The sequence below is a fragment of the Eucyclogobius newberryi genome, unplaced genomic scaffold, assembly GCF_026437365.1.
Source record: "Eucyclogobius newberryi isolate DKJ021-1_F unplaced genomic scaffold, fEucNew1.0.hap1 SCAF_21, whole genome shotgun sequence".
Classification (NCBI taxonomy): Eukaryota; Metazoa; Chordata; class Actinopteri; order Gobiiformes; family Gobiidae; genus Eucyclogobius; species Eucyclogobius newberryi.
This window is the reverse complement of record NW_027315846.1, coordinates 28819101-28839390: the sequence shown is the minus strand read 5'-3', so window position 1 is coordinate 28839390 and position 20290 is coordinate 28819101. Positions and strand designations below refer to the sequence as shown.

The following is a 20290-nucleotide window of genomic DNA, read 5'->3' as shown; positions in this document are numbered from 1 at the left end:
GTGTCCGTGTCGTGTCGCAAATTACGTTGTTGAGGTTGAAGTATCGTACACAATAAAATTGCAGAAATATTACTTGGGTTTCACACAAGTATCTGCTTTCTTTACCTGCATTTTGTGATAATCCATCTATGTAAGCGAATTCTAATTTGTCTCCCTCTGCAGGCGAGTTCCAGCTGCGTCTGCGTCAGCTGGAGAAGTCTCTGCTGCAGGCCCTGAACGAGGTCAAGGGTCGTATCCTTGACGACGACACCATCATCACCACACTGGAGAACCTGAAGAAGGAGGCGGCCGAGGTGACCAGGAAGGTGGAGGAGACTGACATCATCATGGCCGAGGTGGAGGCCGTGTCCCAGCAGTACCTGTCCCTGTCGTCCGCCTGCAGCAGCATCTACTTCACCATGGAGGCGCTCAACCAGGTATGGAGGCGCTCAACCAGGTATGGAGGCGCTCAACCAGTTATGGAGGCGCTCAACCAGGTATGGAGGCGCTCAACCAGGCATGGAGGCGCTCAACCAGGTATGGAGGCGCTCAACCAGGCATGGAGGCGCTCAACCAGGTATGGAGGCGCTCAACCAGGTATGGAGGCGCTCGACCAGGTATGGAGGCGCTCGACCAGGTATGGAGGCGCTCGACCAGGTATGGAGGCGCTCTACCAGGTATGGAGGCGCTCAACCAGGTATGGAGGCGCTCAACCAGGCATGGAGGCGCTCGACCAGGCATGGAGGCGCTCGACCAGGCATGGAGGCGCTCGACCAGGCATGGAGGCGCTCGACCAGGCATGGAGGCGCTCGACCAGGCATGGAGGCGCTCGACCAGGCATGGAGGCGCTCGACCAGGCATGGAGGCGCTCGACCAGGCATGGAGGCGCTCGACCAGGCATGGAGGCGCTCGACCAGGCATGGAGGCGCTCGACCAGGCATGGAGGCGCTCGACCAGGCATGGAGGCGCTCGACCAGGCATGGAGGCGCTCGACCAGGCATGGAGGCGCTCGACCAGGCATGGAGGCGCTCGACCAGGCATGGAGGCGCTCGACCAGGCATGGAGGCGCTCGACCAGGTATGGAGGCGCTCGACCAGGTATGGAGGCGCTCGACCAGGTATGGAGGCGCTCGACCAGGTATGGAGGCGCTCGACCAGGTATGGAGGCGCTCAAGCAGGTATGGAGGCGCTCAAGCAGGTATGGAGGCGCTCAAGCAGGTATGGAGGCGCGGTATGCTGCGGCTGGGCTGCGGACCAAATATAACGTAAAAATATAAAAAATATACTGATGCACAAATGTGTTCATCCATCAGCAGCAGGAACAGGAACATGGACTTATGATGTGATTTTTGATATGAAATGTAGATATCACAGTCCTTTTTCTGCTCAAACTCAATATGAGCTCGCTATTTTCATAGTTTAAGCTGATTTTACTGACAAATTCATGTAGTGACTCAGATGAGGTCATTGTGTTTGTGTCACAGTCACATTAGTGTGTCACAGTCATGTTCATACTTTATTACACTCTGACCTGTGTTTGTACCTGTGGCTGCTGATCCGTCCAGGTTTCATCACAGAAGTTAGTTTTCTTGTTTCTTGTAGCTCCACATTAGCTCCACTTTTAGCACAGCTCTAACATCCACAAAAGTTTCCTAAACCACACGTCTCTTTCCTCGCTCAGACCTCTGTTCAGGTCTGTAAAGTAAGCAACGTGCCAACCCCACGCTTTATACCTATAGGGAATTAATAAATATAAATTAATAAATATAGTTGCAAGGACAAGAACAATACAATTGACTGAATATTTGCTCTTTAACTAAAATATTTACTTAAACTTGTGTTTCCCTGGCAGATTCACTTCCTGTACCAGTACTCGCTGCACTTCTTCCTGGACACTTACCACACCGTCCTGTACGAGAACCCTAACCTGAAGGGCGTGAGTGACCACACCCAGAGGCTGGCCATCATCACCAAGGACCTCTTCCAGGTGCAACCACCACACTGCCAACATGCTTTTACCACTAACTGCTCCCACGAACCTTTGATTCTATTCTGTGTGTGTAGGTGGCATTTAACCGAGTGGCGCGGGGCATGCTGCACAACGACCACATCACCTTCGCCATGCTGCTGGCCAAGATCAGCCTCAAGGGAATTACCAGGTTAGAACACTCCATAGTATGAGCTGTAACCTCGTCTCAACAGTGTTTCCTCATCATTAGTTTGCTCACAGTTGTATTTGGATTATTCCTGCAGGTTTGAGTTGATCCTTTATGGTTCTGAAACTGAGGCTCCAGAGCTCAGAAAACTCCTGTTTTCCCCTACCTCCTATCCCCGCCCACACCCTGTACTAAGCTGTGATTATTTGAAATCTGAGTGACTCATGTAGAGTTATAAAATGTTCTGTAAATGACAATCTGCTGCTTGTTACAGTTCAGGGTGGAATATTGAACAAAAGTAACATTCTGATATTTGTTACAGCTCAGTTTTAACATGAAGGTTGATTTAGGGTTCTGTAAATATAAATAAAATAAAAAAGTGTGCAGCATGTGTTCTCAGCTGCCCTTGCAAGTAAAATGTATATGAAGCTATGATAGATGGATAAACATGAGCTTCATGTCCTGTGGTTTTTCCAGCGAGCCTTCATACGACACAGAGTTCCAGCACTTCCTGCGTGGTAAGGAGATAGTTCTGACCGGTACAGTCCTGCCCAAAGTCAAGGGTCTGACCACAGAGCAGAGTGAAGCCATGGTCCGCCTCAGCCGCCTGCCCGCCTTCAGGGACCTGGTGGACAAGGTGCAGGCTGATGATGTAAGTCTGGAACTTAATAACTCACATCATTCAAAGGAAAGAAAAGAATGGGAGTACATTTTCTTTCTTTTAGCAAATCTTCATGTGGCTTGAGAGCAACACTCCAGAGCTGGCTGTGCCCTATCTGTGGACGGAGGAGAAGCAGTCCAGTAAGTACAGCTGATGCCACGCCACCTTGTACTAAACTGCACACTCCTCATTTTAAAGCTGCAAAAGTATTTGTACCTCTTAAAACTTTTCCACATTTTGTCAGTGGAACACATGCCACAACAAGTGAAATGGACAAATACAGTGAGGAAAATAAGTATTTGAAGACCCTGCGAGTTTGAAAGTTCTCCCACTTCAAAATGTTCATATTTGATATCTTTGTTTACACTTACAAAGGTCAGATGTTTCTCCCATTTTTGGCACATTTCAGACGGCCTGGACCTTAAGCAGGTTCTAACGTTCCTTTCAATGTGCTTCATGTGTCTGAGCAAACACACAAAGACCCCTTAGAGCACTGTGAGCAGCATCAGACGTGTCACATCTGTCCACATCTGACATGCTTTGTTAAGAGTCAAATTACAACAGTCATTTCTGTTAGAATACAATACAATATTGTCTGTATTATATCATGACCTGTGTAGCAGGGGAGGACTGGGTGAAAAAAGCCAGGAATCCAAGTCATGTTTACATTCCTATTCATTGCAGGGGGGTCTGGGGGACCCTTTTATTTTATAGACGCAGTAAGCCAGAGTTCTATGATATCCTCCTATATAATGTCAGGCCTGTGGGGAGAAAGTCATGTGGTCTGAGACTAAAGTGGTGCAGCTGGATTCACCCATTCCTGCTTTGCCTGAATCATTTCCTCTTGTTTCAGCTCAAAGCCTTTGTGAGTCTGTACGGACCATTAAATAACAAAAATGAAACGACTAAATAATTGATGAGTTGTAACTAACCAGTGACCCAGACTGAGGTGCTCTTTCACCTCAGAACAGTTCAATAGACAAACTAACAGATGCTCCTCCTGTGGACAGTGTCAGTGTAGTTGGCTCCTCCCCTCAGACAGATTTATACTGAAGTATGACTTTTCACTCTTCCAATTATTGTCCAGCAGATAAAATCCTTTTCGTTTGGCTTTATGTGTACTTTCAGCCTGAAGCGCTTGTTTCCATATGTACATAGGTCCTTTTCCAGTAGACGACATGTCATTAACCTGCCGAACACTGATGACATCACACTGTGCTGTGCTTTATGTCCACAGCTCTCATTGGCCAGGCCGTGCACCAGATCCTGCTGATCCAAGCCTTCAGGCCGGACCGCCTCCTGGCCATGTCCCACCTGTTTGTTTCCAAGGTGCTGGGGGACACCTTCATGAGCATCATTGAGCAGCAGCTGGACCTGGCCAACATCGTGGACAGCGAGGTTCGTCTCTTACTGGACATGTGGTTAATGTATTGGAACCAAGAACACTTTTCTACAATATACTACGTAATCCTGAATTCAGTTTTGAACAGAAGTCTTGTCCCCGCTTGAAACCATAACCATGTTTGGACCTTTTTTAAAGAATGAAAATTTAAAATAAGACACATGAGACTTGTCTTGGCCCGACCTGACCCGCCGGTAAATTGTGTTGGTGCAGTTTATCAGGAGCGCTCTAAAGTTACAGTATGTCTGTTTCTATCTGCGACTCTTGTGTTCTCTCTTATCCAATCATGTCACTCAGAAGTGTTCCAGGAGACAAAAGCGTGCAGACTCCGGGCGGTTTAATGAGAAGGGAGTGGTTCATGCACCTCTGAGTTCTCTTTATTCATCACTTGTTTTGAATTCAGATTTGGATCAATATTATAATGGAAGACGTCCAAAACACAACATCATGATCCACTGGTGTTGTAGATTAGAACGATACAGCAGACGAACGCACAATGGGCTGGTCTTTAAGGCAGAAGACACTGGGACGTTTTTCGCCTCCAGTTTTGGCGTTAACATGAGCCTTTTCCAGGGGGCGGGGCCAGGGGGCGGGGCCAGGGCACCTTAGCGCTGGTGTTAAGAGGCGAGCCTGCTCCTCTTGTGTTCCAGGTGAAGCCCAGTACTCCAGTCCTGATGTGCTCTGTCCCGGGGTACGACGCCAGCGGCCTGGTCAGGGATCTGGCCGCTGAGCAGAACAAACAAATCACATCGGTCTCCATCGGTGAGTGAGTCCAGAGGGACAACAGTTCAAATGCATTTCTGTGTCAAAGCTCATCTATATTTTGCTCCTTGCTGCTTCCAGGCTCAGCAGAGGGCTTCAACAAGGCTGACCGGGACATCAACACTGCGGTCAAGTCTGGCAGGTTAGTCCATGTTCCTCTTCATGTTTGAATGAGTGTACGGCACAGACTGACAGGTGCTGTTGCAGGTGGGTGATGCTGGAGAACGTGCACCTGGCCCCGGGCTGGCTCATGCAGCTGGAGAAGAAGCTCCACTCCATGCAGCCCCACACCAGCTTCAGACTCTTCCTCACCATGGAGATCAACCCCAAGGTACAGCAGAGACATGTCCTACAACCTACTGAAGGGCATTAGGGACAACACACAAACTCAACTCATTTAAATGTGCTGGACCTGATTTTGATGATTTTATTTCATTTGAAAGTCTTTGCAGCAGTCCACTTGTATAAACGAATGAAAGTAACATACATTATAGGTGTAGCGCCTTTAGACACTCCAGCTTTTATCACTAAAACTAACATCTGATTCTCCCTGGTCTCCCTCAGGTCCCTGTGAACCTGCTCCGTGCTGGTCGCATCTTTGTGTTTGAGCCTCCTCCTGGAGTCAAGGCCAACATGCTGCGCACCTTCAGGAGCATCCCTGTGGCCCGCATGTGCAAGGTACTGTCCCACCCTCTACACGGGACATACAGGAAGTCTCCTATCCACATGTTGTGTTACAGCCTTGTTCCAAACAGGATTGTATTCATTATTGCCCTCAAAGTCCTTCTTTCACGATGTCATTATGGGATATTGTCAAAGGGAGTGTCTACAGAGCCGCAAATGTATTAAAAATAAAAACAAAGACCAGTACATAAGTATTCACAGCCTTTGCTTCATATGCAAGAACCTGTCAGGCTCCATCAGGTTGGATGGTCAGCGTTGGATCACAGCCATTTACAGATCTCTCCAGAGATGTTCTGGCCTCTGGGCCCCTAAAGGACATTCACAGAGTTGTCTTGGAGCCACTTCTTTGTTCTCCTGGCTGTGTGCTGAGGGTCGTTGTCTTGGTGAAGATGAAACATTGGCCCCAGTCTGAGGTCCAGAGCCTCTGGAGCAGGTTTTCATCCAGGATGTTTCTGTCACTGCTGCATTCATCTTTCTGTTGGTCCTGGATAGTCTCCCAGTTCCTGGTGCTGAAGAACAGCTCCACCTCCATGTTTCACTGTAGGGATGGTACTGTCCAGGTGATGGGCGGGGCCTGGGTTCCTCTAGACATGAGGCTTCTATTCAAGACATGGTTCTCCTCTCTCCACAGAGACGTTCAAAGTGACCATCAGGCCCTCAAATCCTTAATACTTTTTTGTTGTTAATAATAATATAATAATATACATTTCACGTTGTCAGTATGGGTTTTTGGTTGTAGGATTCTGAGGCAAATAATGAATGTAATCCATTTTTGGACAGAACTGTAACAGAACAAAATGTGAAAACGTTCTGGATGCACTCTCTCTTCACTGTATCTTCACTCTCTCTTCACTGTATCTTCACTCTCTCTTCACTCTCTTCACTGTATCTTCACTCTCTCTTCACTGTATCTTCACTCTCTCTTCACTGTATCTTCACTCTCTCTTCACTGTATCTTCACTCTATCTTCACTGTATCTTCACTCTATCTTCACTCTCTCTTCACTGTATCTTCACTCTATCTTCACTCTCTCTTCACTGTATCTTCACTCTCTTCACTGTATCTTCACTCTCTTCACTCTCTTTTCACTGTATCTTCACTGTATCTTCACTCTCTCTTCACTCTCTCTTCACTCTCTCTTCACTGTATCTTCACTCTCTCTTCACTCTCTCTTCACTGTATCTTCACTCTCTCTTCACTCTCTCTTCACTCTCTCTTCACTGTATCTTCACTCTCTTCACTGTATCTTCACTCTCTTCACTGTATCTTCACTCTCTCTTCACTGTATCTTCACTCTCTCTTCACTGTATCTTCACTGTATCTTCACTGTATCTTCACTCTCTCTTCACTGTATCTTCACTGTATCTTCACTGTATCTTCACTGTATCTTCACTCTCTCTTCACTGTATCTTCACTCTCTCTTCACTGTATCTTCACTGTATCTTCACTCTCTCTTCACTGTATCTTCACTCTCTCTTCACTGTATCTTCACTCTCTCTTCACTGTATCTTCACTGTATCTTCACTCTCTCTTCACTGTATCTTCACTCTCTCTTCACTCTCTCTTCACTCTCTTCACTGTATCTTCACTCTCTCTTCACTGTATCTTCACTGTATCTTCACTGTATCTTCACTGTATCTTCACTGTATCTTCACTGTATCTTCACTGTATCTTCACTGTATCTTCACTCTCTCTTCACTCTCTCTTCACTCTCTCTTCACTCTCTCTTCACTCTTCACTCTCTCTTCACTCTCTCTTCACTGTATCTTCACTCTCTCTTCACTCTCTCTTCACTGTATCGTCACTGTATCTTCACTGTATCTTCACTGTATCTTCACTCTCTCTTCACTCTCTCTTCACTCTCTCTTCACTCTCTCTTCACTCTCTCTTCACTGTATCTTCACTGTATCTTCACTCTCTCTTTACTCTCTCTTTACTCTCTCTTTACTCTCTCTTTACTCTCTCTTCACTCTCTCTTCACTGTATCTTCACTGTATCTTCACTGTATCTTCACTCTCTCTTCACTCTCTCTTCACTGTATCTTCACTGTATCTTCACTCTCTCTTCACTGTATCTTCACTCTCTCTTCACTGTATCTTCACTGTATCTTCACTCTCTCTTCACTGTATCTTCACTCTCTCTTCACTGTATCTTCACTCTCTCTTCACTGTATCTTCACTCTCTCTTCACTGTATCTTCACTGTATCTTCACTCTCTCTTCACTGTATCTTCACTCTCTCTTCACTGTATCTTCACTGTATCTTCACTGTATCTTCACTCTCTCTTCACTCTCTCTTCACTCTCTCTTCACTGTATCTTCACTCTCTCTTCACTCTCTCTTCACTGTATCTTCACTCTCTCTTCACTGTATCTTCACTGTATCTTCACTCTCTCTTCACTCTCTCTTCACTGTATCTTCACTCTCTCTTCACTCTCTCTTCACTCTCTCTTCACTCTCTCTTCACTCTCTCTTCACTCTCTTCACTCTCTCTTCACTCTCTCTTCACTCTCTCTTCACTGTATCTTCACTCTCTCTTCACTGTATTTTCCACTGTATCTTCACTCTCTCTTCACTGTATCTTCACTGTATCTTCACTCTCTCTTCACTCTCTCTTCACTCTCTCTTCACTCTCTCTTCACTGTATCTTCACTCTCTTCACTGTATCTTCACTCTCTCTTCACTCTCTCTTCACTGTATCTTCACTGTATCTTCACTCTCTCTTCACTCTCTCTTCACTGTATCTTCACTGTATCTTCACTGTATCTTCACTCTCTCTTCACTGTATCTTCACTCTCTCTTCACTGTATCTTCACTGTATCTTCACTGTATCTTCACTCTCTCTTCACTGTATCTTCACTCTCTCTTCACTCTCTCTTCACTGTATCTTCACTGTATCTTCACTCTCTCTTCACTGTATTTTCACTGTATCTTCACTGTATCTTCACTCTCTTCACTGTATCTTCACTCTCTCTTCATTGTATCTTCACTCTCTCTTCACTCTCTCTTCACTGTATCTTCACTCTCTCTTCACTCTCTCTTCACTCTCCACTGTATCTTCACTGTATCTTCACTGTATCTTCACTGTATCTTCACTGTATCTTCACTCTCTCTTCACTCTCTCTTCACTCTCTCTTCACTGTATCTTCACTGTATCTTCACTGTATCTTCACTGTATCTTCACTCTCTCTTCACTCTCTCTTTACTCTCTCTTTACTCTCTCTTCACTGTATCTTCACTGTATCTTCACTGTATCTTCACTGTATCTTCACTGTATCTTCACTCTCTCTTTACTCTCTCTTCACTCTCTCTTCACTCTCTCTTTACTCTCTCTTCACTCTCTCTTCACTCTCTCTTCACTCTCTCTTCACTGTATCTTCACTCTCTCTTCACTCTCTCTTTACTCTCTCTTCACTGTATCTTCACTCTCTCTTTACTCTCTCTTCACTGTATCTTCACTCTCTCTTCACTCTCTCTTCACTCTCTCTTCACTCTCTCTTCACTGTATCTTCACTGTATCTTCACTCTCTCTTCACTCTCTCTTCACTGTATCTTCACTGTATCTTCACTCTCTCTTCACTCTCTTCACTGTATCTTCACTGTATCTTCACTCTCTCTTCACTCTCTCTTCACTGTATCTTTACTCTCTCTTCACTCTCTCTTTACTCTCTCTTCACTCTCTCTTCACTCTCTCTTCACTCTCTCTTCACTGTATCTTCACTCTCTCTTCACTGTATCTTCACTGTATCTTCACTGTATCTTCACTCTCTCTTCACTGTATCTTCACTGTATCTTCACTGTATCTTCACTGTATCTTCACTCTCTCTTCACTGTATCTTCACTCTCTCTTCACTGTATCTTCACTGTATCTTCACTGTATCTTCACTGTATCTTCACTCTCTCTTCACTGTATCTTCACTCTCTCTTCACTGTATCTTCACTCTCTCTTCACTCTCTCTTCACTGTATCTTCACTCTCTCTTCACTCTCTCTTCACTCTCTTCACTCTCTCTTCACTCTCTCTTCACTCTCTCTTCACTGTATCTTCACTGTATCTTCACTGTATCTTCACTGTATCTTCACTGTATCTTCACTGTATCTTCACTGTATCTTCACTCTCTCTTCACTCTTCACTCTCTCTTCACTCTCTCTTCACTGTATCTTCACTCTCTCTTCACTCTCTCTTCACTGTATCGTCACTGTATCTTCACTGTATCTTCACTGTATCTTCACTCTCTCTTCACTCTCTCTTCACTCTCTCTTCACTCTCTCTTCACTGTATCTTCACTGTATCTTCACTGTATCTTCACTCTCTCTTTACTCTCTCTTTACTCTCTCTTTACTCTCTCTTTACTCTCTCTTTACTCTCTCTTCACTCTCTCTTCACTGTATCTTCACTGTATCTTCACTGTATCTTCACTCTCTCTTCACTCTCTCTTCACTGTATCTTCACTGTATCTTCACTCTCTCTTCACTGTATCTTCACTCTCTCTTCACTGTATCTTCACTGTATCTTCACTCTCTCTTCACTGTATCTTCACTCTCTCTTCACTGTATCTTCACTCTCTCTTCACTGTATCTTCACTCTCTCTTCACTGTATCTTCACTGTATCTTCACTCTCTCTTCACTGTATCTTCACTCTCTCTTCACTGTATCTTCACTGTATCTTCACTGTATCTTCACTCTCTCTTCACTCTCTCTTCACTCTCTCTTCACTCTCTCTTCACTGTATCTTCACTCTCTCTTCACTCTCTCTTCACTGTATCTTCACTCTCTCTTCACTGTATCTTCACTGTATCTTCACTCTCTCTTCACTCTCTCTTCACTGTATCTTCACTCTCTCTTCACTGTATCTTCACTCTCTCTTCACTCTCTCTTCACTCTCTCTTCACTCTCTCTTCACTCTCTTCACTCTCTCTTCACTCTCTCTTCACTCTCTCTTCACTGTATCTTCACTCTCTCTTCACTGTATTTTCCACTGTATCTTCACTCTCTCTTCACTGTATCTTCACTGTATCTTCACTCTCTCTTCACTCTCTCTTCACTCTCTCTTCACTCTCTCTTCACTGTATCTTCACTCTCTTCACTGTATCTTCACTCTCTCTTCACTCTCTCTTCACTGTATCTTCACTCTCTCTTCACTGTATCTTCACTCTCTCTTCACTCTCTCTTCACTGTATCTTCACTGTATCTTCACTGTATCTTCACTCTCTCTTCACTGTATCTTCACTCTCTCTTCACTGTATCTTCACTGTATCTTCACTGTATCTTCACTCTCTCTTCACTGTATCTTCACTCTCTCTTCACTCTCTCTTCACTGTATCTTCACTCTCTCTTCACTGTATCTTCACTCTCTCTTCACTGTATCTTCACTGTATCTTCACTCTCTCTTCACTGTATCTTCACTCTCTCTTCACTGTATCTTCACTCTCTCTTCACTGTATCTTCACTCTCTCTTCACTGTATCTTCACTGTATCTTCACTCTCTCTTCACTGTATCTTCACTCTCTCTTCACTGTATCTTCACTGTATCTTCACTGTATCTTCACTCTCTCTTCACTCTCTCTTCACTCTCTCTTCACTGTATCTTCACTCTCTCTTCACTCTCTCTTCACTGTATCTTCACTCTCTCTTCACTCTCTCTTCACTCTCTCTTCACTGTATCTTCACTCTCTCTTCACTGTATCTTCACTCTCTCTTCACTGTATCTTCACTCTCTCTTCACTCTCTCTTCACTCTCTCTTCACTCTCTTCACTCTCTCTTCACTCTCTCTTCACTCTCTCTTCACTGTATCTTCACTCTCTCTTCACTGTATTTTCCACTGTATCTTCACTCTCTCTTCACTGTATCTTCACTGTATCTTCACTGTATCTTCACTCTCTCTTTACTCTCTCTTTACTCTCTCTTTACTCTCTCTTCACTCTCTCTTCACTGTATCTTCACTGTATCTTCACTGTATCTTCACTCTCTCTTCACTCTCTCTTCACTGTATCTTCACTGTATCTTCACTCTCTCTTCACTGTATCTTCACTCTCTCTTCACTGTATCTTCACTGTATCTTCACTCTCTCTTCACTGTATCTTCACTCTCTCTTCACTGTATCTTCACTCTCTCTTCACTGTATCTTCACTCTCTCTTCACTGTATCTTCACTCTCTCTTCACTGTATCTTCACTGTATCTTCACTCTCTCTTCACTGTATCTTCACTCTCTCTTCACTGTATCTTCACTCTCTCTTCACTCTCTCTTCACTCTCTCTTCACTGTATCTTCACTCTCTCTTCACTCTCTCTTCACTGTATCTTCACTCTCTCTTCACTGTATCTTCACTGTATCTTCACTCTCTCTTCACTCTCTCTTCACTGTATCTTCACTCTCTCTTCACTGTATCTTCACTCTCTCTTCACTCTCTCTTCACTCTCTCTTCACTCTCTCTTCACTCTCTTCACTCTCTCTTCACTCTCTCTTCACTCTCTCTTCACTGTATCTTCACTCTCTCTTCACTGTATTTTCCACTGTATCTTCACTCTCTCTTCACTGTATCTTCACTGTATCTTCACTCTCTCTTCACTCTCTCTTCACTCTCTCTTCACTCTCTCTTCACTGTATCTTCACTCTCTTCACTGTATCTTCACTCTCTCTTCACTCTCTCTTCACTGTATCTTCACTCTCTCTTCACTGTATCTTCACTGTATCTTCACTGTATCTTCACTGTATCTTCACTCTCTCTTCACTGTATCTTCACTCTCTCTTCACTGTATCTTCACTGTATCTTCACTGTATCTTCACTCTCTCTTCACTGTATCTTCACTCTCTCTTCACTCTCTCTTCACTGTATCTTCACTGTATCTTCACTCTCTCTTCACTGTATTTTCACTGTATCTTCACTGTATCTTCACTCTCTTCACTGTATCTTCACTCTCTCTTCATTGTATCTTCACTCTCTCTTCACTCTCTCTTCACTGTATCTTCACTCTCTCTTCACTCTCTCTTCACTCTCCACTGTATCTTCACTGTATCTTCACTGTATCTTCACTGTATCTTCACTCTCTCTTCACTCTCTCTTCACTCTCTCTTCACTGTATCTTCACTGTATCTTCACTGTATCTTCACTCTCTCTTCACTCTCTCTTTACTCTCTCTTTACTCTCTCTTCACTGTATCTTCACTGTATCTTCACTGTATCTTCACTGTATCTTCACTGTATCTTCACTCTCTCTTTACTCTCTCTTCACTCTCTCTTCACTCTCTCTTTACTCTCTCTTCACTCTCTCTTCACTCTCTCTTCACTGTATCTTCACTCTCTCTTCACTCTCTCTTTACTCTCTCTTCACTGTATCTTCACTCTCTCTTTACTCTCTCTTCACTGTATCTTCACTCTCTCTTCACTCTCTCTTCACTCTCTCTTCACTCTCTCTTCACTGTATCTTCACTGTATCTTCACTCTCTCTTCACTCTCTCTTCACTGTATCTTCACTGTATCTTCACTCTCTCTTCACTCTCTTCACTGTATCTTCACTGTATCTTCACTCTCTCTTCACTCTCTCTTCACTGTATCTTCACTGTATCTTTACTCTCTCTTCACTCTCTCTTTACTCTCTCTTCACTCTCTCTTCACTCTCTCTTCACTCTCTCTTCACTGTATCTTCACTCTCTCTTCACTCTCTCTTCACTCTCTCTTCACTCTCTCTTCACTGTATCTTCACTCTCTCTTCACTCTCTCTTCACTCTCTCTTCACTGTATCTTCACTCTCTCTTCACTGTATCTTCACTGTATCTTCACTCTCTCTTCACTCTCTCTTCACTGTATCTTCACTCTCTCTTCACTGTATCTTCACTCTCTCTTCACTCTCTCTTCACTGTATCTTCACTGTATCTTCACTCTCTCTTCACTCTCTGTTCCCTGGTTGCCGTAGGCGCCGAACGAGCGTGCCCGCTTGTACTTCCTCCTGGCCTGGTTCCACGCTGTGATCCAGGAGAGGCTGAGGTACGCTCCTCTGGGCTGGTCCAAGAAGTACGAGTTTGGGGAGTCGGACTTGCGCTCTGCCTGCGACACTGTGGACACGTGGCTGGACGACACTGCCAAGGTACAGTCACCATGGATACGGCACATGACAGGCTGGAGGAGAGGGGAACATGAACATGCTTGTTATGATATTGTTTAACAGAATACAGCAGGACGGGCTCATTCATATCAGTGCCTTAGTGATGCCATTTGTCTCCATGTTCTAAAGAAAGACGTGTTAAAATACTAACAAACATTTGATTTATGCATTAAAAAAGTTGTATCGGGAATGACCTGAAAATATTCCCCACCTACAAAGTCCAAAACATTTAAAAGGTACAATAGTGAGGAGAAAGAGAGGCCTGTTCTGAGGCTGGATTAGCTGGTACGAAGATGATCACTTTCTCTCAGGGTAGATCGCTATGGCAACATCCCAACCTGCTCCGGACCAGGTTAAGGTCCTGAATACGATAAGGCGACGACTCTATGACCAATCAGAGAGGAGAATCCAACTGAGTGAGCGAGCAGTGAGAGAGAGAGGATCTATCTGAATCCAGACTTTCAAATGTGAAGCACCTGTAGAGTTTGGCTCTGCTGGACTTCTTTTAGGATTGAAATGTTGATACATTTTAGTCAGTGTTAGAACATTATCGAGTATTTGATCTGGGCTTTTAGTAGATTTAATGTTGATTTTAAATATGATTTGTAGTTTTTTCGGTCTGTTTTGACTGCTCCATGTCTTATCCACTACAGTTGTCCCTGATTCTTTTCTCATTTGCAATGGTGCAATAGAGCGTTAGGCAGGTGCAATAGTGTCGGGCAGGTGCAATAGAGCGTTAGGCAGGTGCAATAGAGCGTTAGGCAGGTGCAATAGAGCGTTAGGCAGGTGCAATAGAGCGTTAGGCAGGTGCAATAGAGCGTCGGGGCAGGTGCAATAGAGCGTCGGGGCAGGTGCAATAGAGCGTCGGGGCAGGTGCAATAGAGCGTCGGGCGGGTGCAATAGAGCGTCGGGCGGGTGCAATAGAGCGTCGGGCGGGTGCAATAGAGCGTCGGGCGGGTGCAATAGAGCGTCGGGCGGGTGCAATAGAGCGTCGGGCGGGTGCAATAGAGCGTCGGGCGGGTGCAATAGAGCGTCGGGCGGGTGCAATAGAGCGTCGGGCGGGTGCAAGTGCAATAGAGCGTCAGGCAGGTGCAATAGAGCGTCGGGCAGGTGCAATAGAGCGTCGGGCAGGTGAGTGTATGTGAAGAGGTCCAGAGTGAAGTCATCAGCCCTGTCACTGCGGCAGGTGCAAGAGTCAGGTCCATGTTAAAGAGAGAAGACCAGAACAGAATTGGATGAAGGCGATTCAAACATTTTAAGGCTGATTTTGGCCATGATGTTTTGCACATGGAGCCATGATTTGTCTGATTTGGAACGTTTCTGCAAAGACAAGATCCAAAAAGACTGAGTTCTGTATCAAAGTAAAAGGTGCTTCAACAAAGTGTTAGTTTAAGGGTTTCACACTTATGCACCACATCATTGTAGGTCTTCCTCCCCAAACCATAAGCTTCACCCCAACTGAATCCTACAGGTCAAAGGTCACGTCACAGGTGGAAAAGCCCTGAAAGTATTTATCTTGGTCTCATTATTTACATGTCGTTCTAACAGAGGCTTTTATATCACTGTATTGTACCAGAAAAAACTGAAAAAAGGTTTCTTCATTGTTTTTGGGCCTAAGAAGGAGAAAGAAAAAAAAACACTTTTTTTGTTGTGAATTTTATTATAAGGATAAAAAACATTTAAAAATAGTCCAAACAATCTAATACAATGAAAAATGAGCCGGGATAGAAATGATTCTGCCCAGTATTCAGATGAATGTAAATGTCCTAACACAAGTGACTGTGGTGTGCTCAGGGCCGTCAGAACATCGCCCCGGACAAGATCCCGTGGGCCGCCCTGAAGACCCTCATGGCCCAGTCCATCTACGGAGGACGCATCGACAACGAGTTCGACCAGCGTCTGCTCAACACGTTCCTGGATCGAATCTTCACCAAGAGAAGCTTCGACAGCGACTTCAAACTGGCCCTGAAGGTGGACGGACACAAGGACATCAAGATGCCCGAGGGCATACGGTGGGCATCACCCTGATAGTACCAGTGTGGGACGTTTGTGTCCTGGAGACACACATGGATCATGTCTGTTGTCCTGGAGATACACATGGACATGGATCATGTCTGTTGTCCTGGAGACACACATGGATCATGTCTGTTGTCCTGGAGACACACATGGACATGGATCATGTCTGCTGTCCTGGAGACACACATGGACATGGATCATGTCTGTTGTCCTGGAGACACACATGGACATGGATCATGTCTGTTGTCCTGGAGACACACATGGACATGGATCATGTCTGTTGTCCTGGAGACACACATGGACATGGATCATGTCTCCTAGAGGCAGTGACTCTGAAGACAAGAGCATTACACACACAACTATAACAGGCGTGAGCTCCTTAACATGTGGGACTAGAGCTGCCCCCAGATGTGTGACCAGTATCAGTATCGGATCGGTATCGGTATCGGCCCGGTATCGGTATCGGCCCAGTGTCGGTGTCGGTATCGGCCCGGTATCGGTATCGGCATCGGCCCAGTGTCGGTATCAGTATCGGCCCAGTGTCGGTATCGGCCCATGTTCAGGTCATTGAGTGATATCAGTTGTTAGGTCTCGGCTGTGAAAGAGTTAACTCTGCTGTCCCTTCAGAACCAGTATTCTAACAGAACTGTAACTTTAACCCTGTCTTTATTCAGAGTCAAAAGACCCAGAAATGACAAAGACTTTTAAAAGCTCTAGAAAAGTTTAAGACGGAAATGATTTAATACAAGACGAATTCACCCACGATGAACTGATGATTGTGATCTCCTGGTCCTGGTCCTGGTCCTGGTCCTGGTCCTGGTCCTGGTCCTGGTCCTGGTCCTGGTCCTGGTCCTGGTCCTGGTCCTGGTCCTGGTCCTGGTCCTGGTGAAGCGTGTGTTGAAGTGAAGCTCTTGTGTTGCAGGCGTGAGGAGTTCATGCACTGGGTGGAGCTGCTCCCGGACACTCAGACTCCATCTTGGCTCGGTCTGCCCAGTAACGCCGAGAAGGTCCTGCTGACCACTCAGGGTGAGCTCCTTCTGACCGTTCTGACCATTCTCTCTCTCACTGTTACTGTGGGCCTGGTGTAGCTCTCATCTTTATCGTCCTTGTGCTGAGAGTGTGTTCACAGTGACTCCACCCTCACTCTCCAGCAGCTGTACTTGGCTGCCATCATGTCACTCCTCAGCCCCTCCCCCTTCACCCTCACACACAGCCCCTCCCCCTTCACCCTCACACACAGCCCCTCCCCCTTCACCCTCACACACAGCCCCTCCCCCTTCACCCTCACACACAGCCCCTCCCCCTTCACCCTCACACACAGCCCCTCCCCCTTCACCCTCACACACAGCCCCTCCCCCTTCACCCTCACACACAGCCCCTCCCCCTTCACCCTCACACACAGCCCCTCCCCCTTCACCCTCACACACAGCCCCTCCCCCTTCACCCTCACACACAGCCCCTCCCCCTTCACCCTCACACACAGACCCTCCCCCTTCACCCTCACACACAGCCCCTCCCCCTTCACCCTCACACAGCCCCTCCCCTTTCACCCTCACACAGCCCCTCCCCTTTCACCCTCACACAGCCCCTCCCCTTTCACCCTCACACAGCTCCTCAGCCCCTCCCCCTTCACCCTCACACAGCTCCACAGCCCCTCCCCCTCACACACACTAGCTTTAGCCACGCCCCTCACACACACTAGCTCTAGCCACGCCCCTCACACACCCTAGCTTTAGCCACGCCCCTCACACACCCTAGCTTTAGCCACGCCCCTCACACACCCTAGCTTTAGCCACGCCCCTCACACACACACGCACTAGCTTTAGCCACGCCCCTCACACACACACGCACTAGCTTTAGCCACGCCCCTCACACGCACTAGCTTTAGCCACGCCCCTCACACGCACTAGCTTTAGCCACGCCCCTCACACGCACTAGCTTTAGCCACGCCCCTCACAAGCACACTAGCTTTAGCCACGCCCCTCACACGCACTAGCTTTAGCCACGCCCCTCACACGCACTAGCTTTAGCCACGCCCCTCACACGCACTAGCTTTAGCCACGCCCCTCACACACGCACTAGCTTTAGCCACGCCCCTCACACACGCACTAGCTTTAGCCACGCCCCTCACACACGCACTAGCTTTAGCCACGCCCCTCACACACGTACACACTAGCTTTAGCCACGCCCCTCACACGCACTAGCTTTAGCCACGCCCCTCACAAGCACACTAGCTTTAGCCACGCCCCTCACAAGCACACTAGCTTTAGCCACGCCCCTCACACGCACTAGCTTTAGCCACGCCCCTCACAAGCACACTAGCTTTAGCCACGCCCCTCACACTGGAATTACTAAATGTCTTTTTGTGACTCGCTCAGACCTGATGATTCAAAAAGATAATTTCGTACCATTTTATTTTGATTATTACTAAAACATGAGTAATGTTTGGGTGAGGTCAGTTGCTCTGTAGCAGAGCCAGGACCTGAACATGGACACACACACTGTCCTCCTCCACCTTCCCTGCCGTAGGTTCAGCTGGTGCTTATGGATCATAATGACACATACACTATTTGTATAGTTTTTTTTGACATTTCCTGCTGCTCCTCGTGTCATTTACTCTTCTAATATTGTTGCTACATCAGGTCAGCTCCACTTGTGTTCCTATATTAAGGTCTTTTCCCAACCACTGCTCCTCTGTGCCCCCTCTCTGCCCTCTCTCTCTCTGCCCCCTCTCTGCCCTCTCTCTCTGCCCTCTCTCTCTGCCCCCTCTCTGCCCCCTCTCTGCCCCCTCTCTGTCCTCTCTCTGCACTTCTCTCTGCACTTCTCTCTGCCCCCTCTCTGCCCTCTCTCTGCCCTCTCTCTGCCCTCTCTCTGCCCCCTCTCTGCCCCCTCTCTGCCCCCTCTCTGCCCTCTCTGGCCCCTCTCTCTGCCCTCTCTCTCTGCCCTCTCTCTCTGCCCTCTCTCTGCCCTCTCTGCCCCCTCTCTGCCCTCTCTCTCTGCCCTCTCTCTGCCCTCTCTCTGCCCTCTCTCTGCCCCCTCTCTGCCCTCTCTCTCTGCCCTCTCTCTCTGCCCTCTCTCTGCCCCCTCTCTGCCCCCTCTCTGCCCTCTCTCTGCCCTCTCTCTGCCCCCTCTCTGCCCTCTCTCTGCCCTCTCTCTGCCCCCTCTCTGCCCTCTCTCTCTGCCCTCTCTCTGCCCTCTCTCTCTGCCCTCTCTCTGCCCTCTCTCTCTGCCCTCTCTCTGCCCTCTCTCTGCCCTCTCTCTGCCCTCTCTCTGCCCTCTCTCTGCCCTCTCTCTCTGCCCTCTCTCTCTGCCCTCTCTCTCTGCCCTCTCTCTCTGCCCTCTCTCTCTGCCCTCTCTCTCTGCCCTCTCTCTCTGCCCTCTCTCTCTCTGCCCTCTCTGCCCTCTCTCTGCCCTCTCTCTGCCCCCTCTCTGCCCTCTCTCTGCCCCCTCTCTGCCCTCTCTCTGCCCCCTCTCTGCCCCCTCTCTGCCCTCTCTCTGTCCTCTCTCTGCACTTCTCTCTGCCCTCTCTCTGCCCTCTCTCTGCCCCCTCTCTGCCCCCTCTCTGCCCCCTCTCTGCCCTCTCTGGCCCCTCTCTCTGCCCTCTCTCTCTGCCCTCTCTCTCTGCCCTCTCTCTGCCCTCTCTGCCCCCTCTCTGCCCTCTCTCTCTGCCCTCTCTCTGCCCTCTCTCTGCCCTCTCTCTGCCCCCTCTCTGCCCTCTCTCTCTGCCCTCTCTCTGCCCCCTCTCTGCCCCCTCTCTGCCCCCTCTCTGCCCTCTCTCTGCCCTCTCTCTGCCCTCTCTCTCTGCCCTCTCTCTCTGCCCTCTCTCTCTGCCCTCTCTCTCTGCCCCCTCTCTCTGCCCTCTCTCTGCCCTCTCTCTCTGCCCTCTCTCTCTGCCCTCTCTCTCTGCTCTCTCTCTGCCCTCTCTCTCTGCCCTCTCTCTCTGCCCTCTCTCTCTGCCCTCTCTCTCTGCCCTCTCTCTCTGCCCTCTCTCTCTGCCCTCTCTCCATCGGGCTGTGCAGGCACGGACATGATGGGTAAGATGCTGAAAATGCAGATGCTGGAGGATGAGGATGACCTGGCCTATGAGACGGAGAAGAAGCAGCGCAGCTCGTCCACCTCGGACACTCAGCCCGCCTGGATGAGGACGCTCCACACCACCGCCGCCAACTGGCTCCAGCTCATGCCCCAGACGGTCAACCCGCTCAAGCGCACCGTGGAGAACATCAAGGTACTGTGGCTGTGGGAGTAGAGCTTCGGTCACTTTATAATGGTCATTATTCAGGTCCGTGTTCTTTCTATGATGAAGTTCAGTTTTTCTGTCCATGGACGTCACATTGACTTTCATCAAACTGGCCACATAGTAGGACAGAGGTCGGGTCGGTGCCAGACTACAGACCCGCCCTTGTATGTTTAGTCACTAACACCCACAAACTACTCACAGAGGTGCAATGTCCACCAGAGACGGGACGTGTCCTCGCTCTGCTGTGATCTGTTTAAGACCAGGGTTAAACCTGCCAGAACAAGAGCACT

General features: G+C 47.6%; 2 protein-coding genes across 5 annotated transcripts in view; one reads left to right on the top strand and one right to left on the bottom strand.

Annotated features, from left to right (window-relative positions):
- LOC140370223 (protein NLRC3-like) overlaps positions 1–20290 on the bottom strand; it is a 300708-nt gene that overhangs the window by 64951 nt on the left and 215467 nt on the right. The gene's annotated exons all lie outside the window — the stretch shown is intronic.
- Positions 1–20290, top strand: part of dync1h1 (dynein, cytoplasmic 1, heavy chain 1) — a 71894-nt gene that overhangs the window by 44839 nt on the left and 6765 nt on the right. For both annotated transcript variants that reach the window (XM_072457275.1, XM_072457274.1), the window contains exons 59-72: positions 163–416; positions 1831–1965; positions 2043–2137; positions 2612–2786; positions 2860–2935; positions 4033–4193; positions 4848–4959; positions 5041–5101; positions 5167–5290; positions 5524–5637; positions 13556–13726; positions 15539–15756; positions 16683–16786; positions 19780–19988. In XM_072457275.1, coding sequence (XP_072313376.1) covers positions 163–416; positions 1831–1965; positions 2043–2137; positions 2612–2786; positions 2860–2935; positions 4033–4193; positions 4848–4959; positions 5041–5101; positions 5167–5290; positions 5524–5637; positions 13556–13726; positions 15539–15756; positions 16683–16786; positions 19780–19988 — 2009 coding nt within the window. The remainder of the gene's footprint in view (positions 1–162; positions 417–1830; positions 1966–2042; positions 2138–2611; positions 2787–2859; positions 2936–4032; positions 4194–4847; positions 4960–5040; positions 5102–5166; positions 5291–5523; positions 5638–13555; positions 13727–15538; positions 15757–16682; positions 16787–19779; positions 19989–20290) is intronic.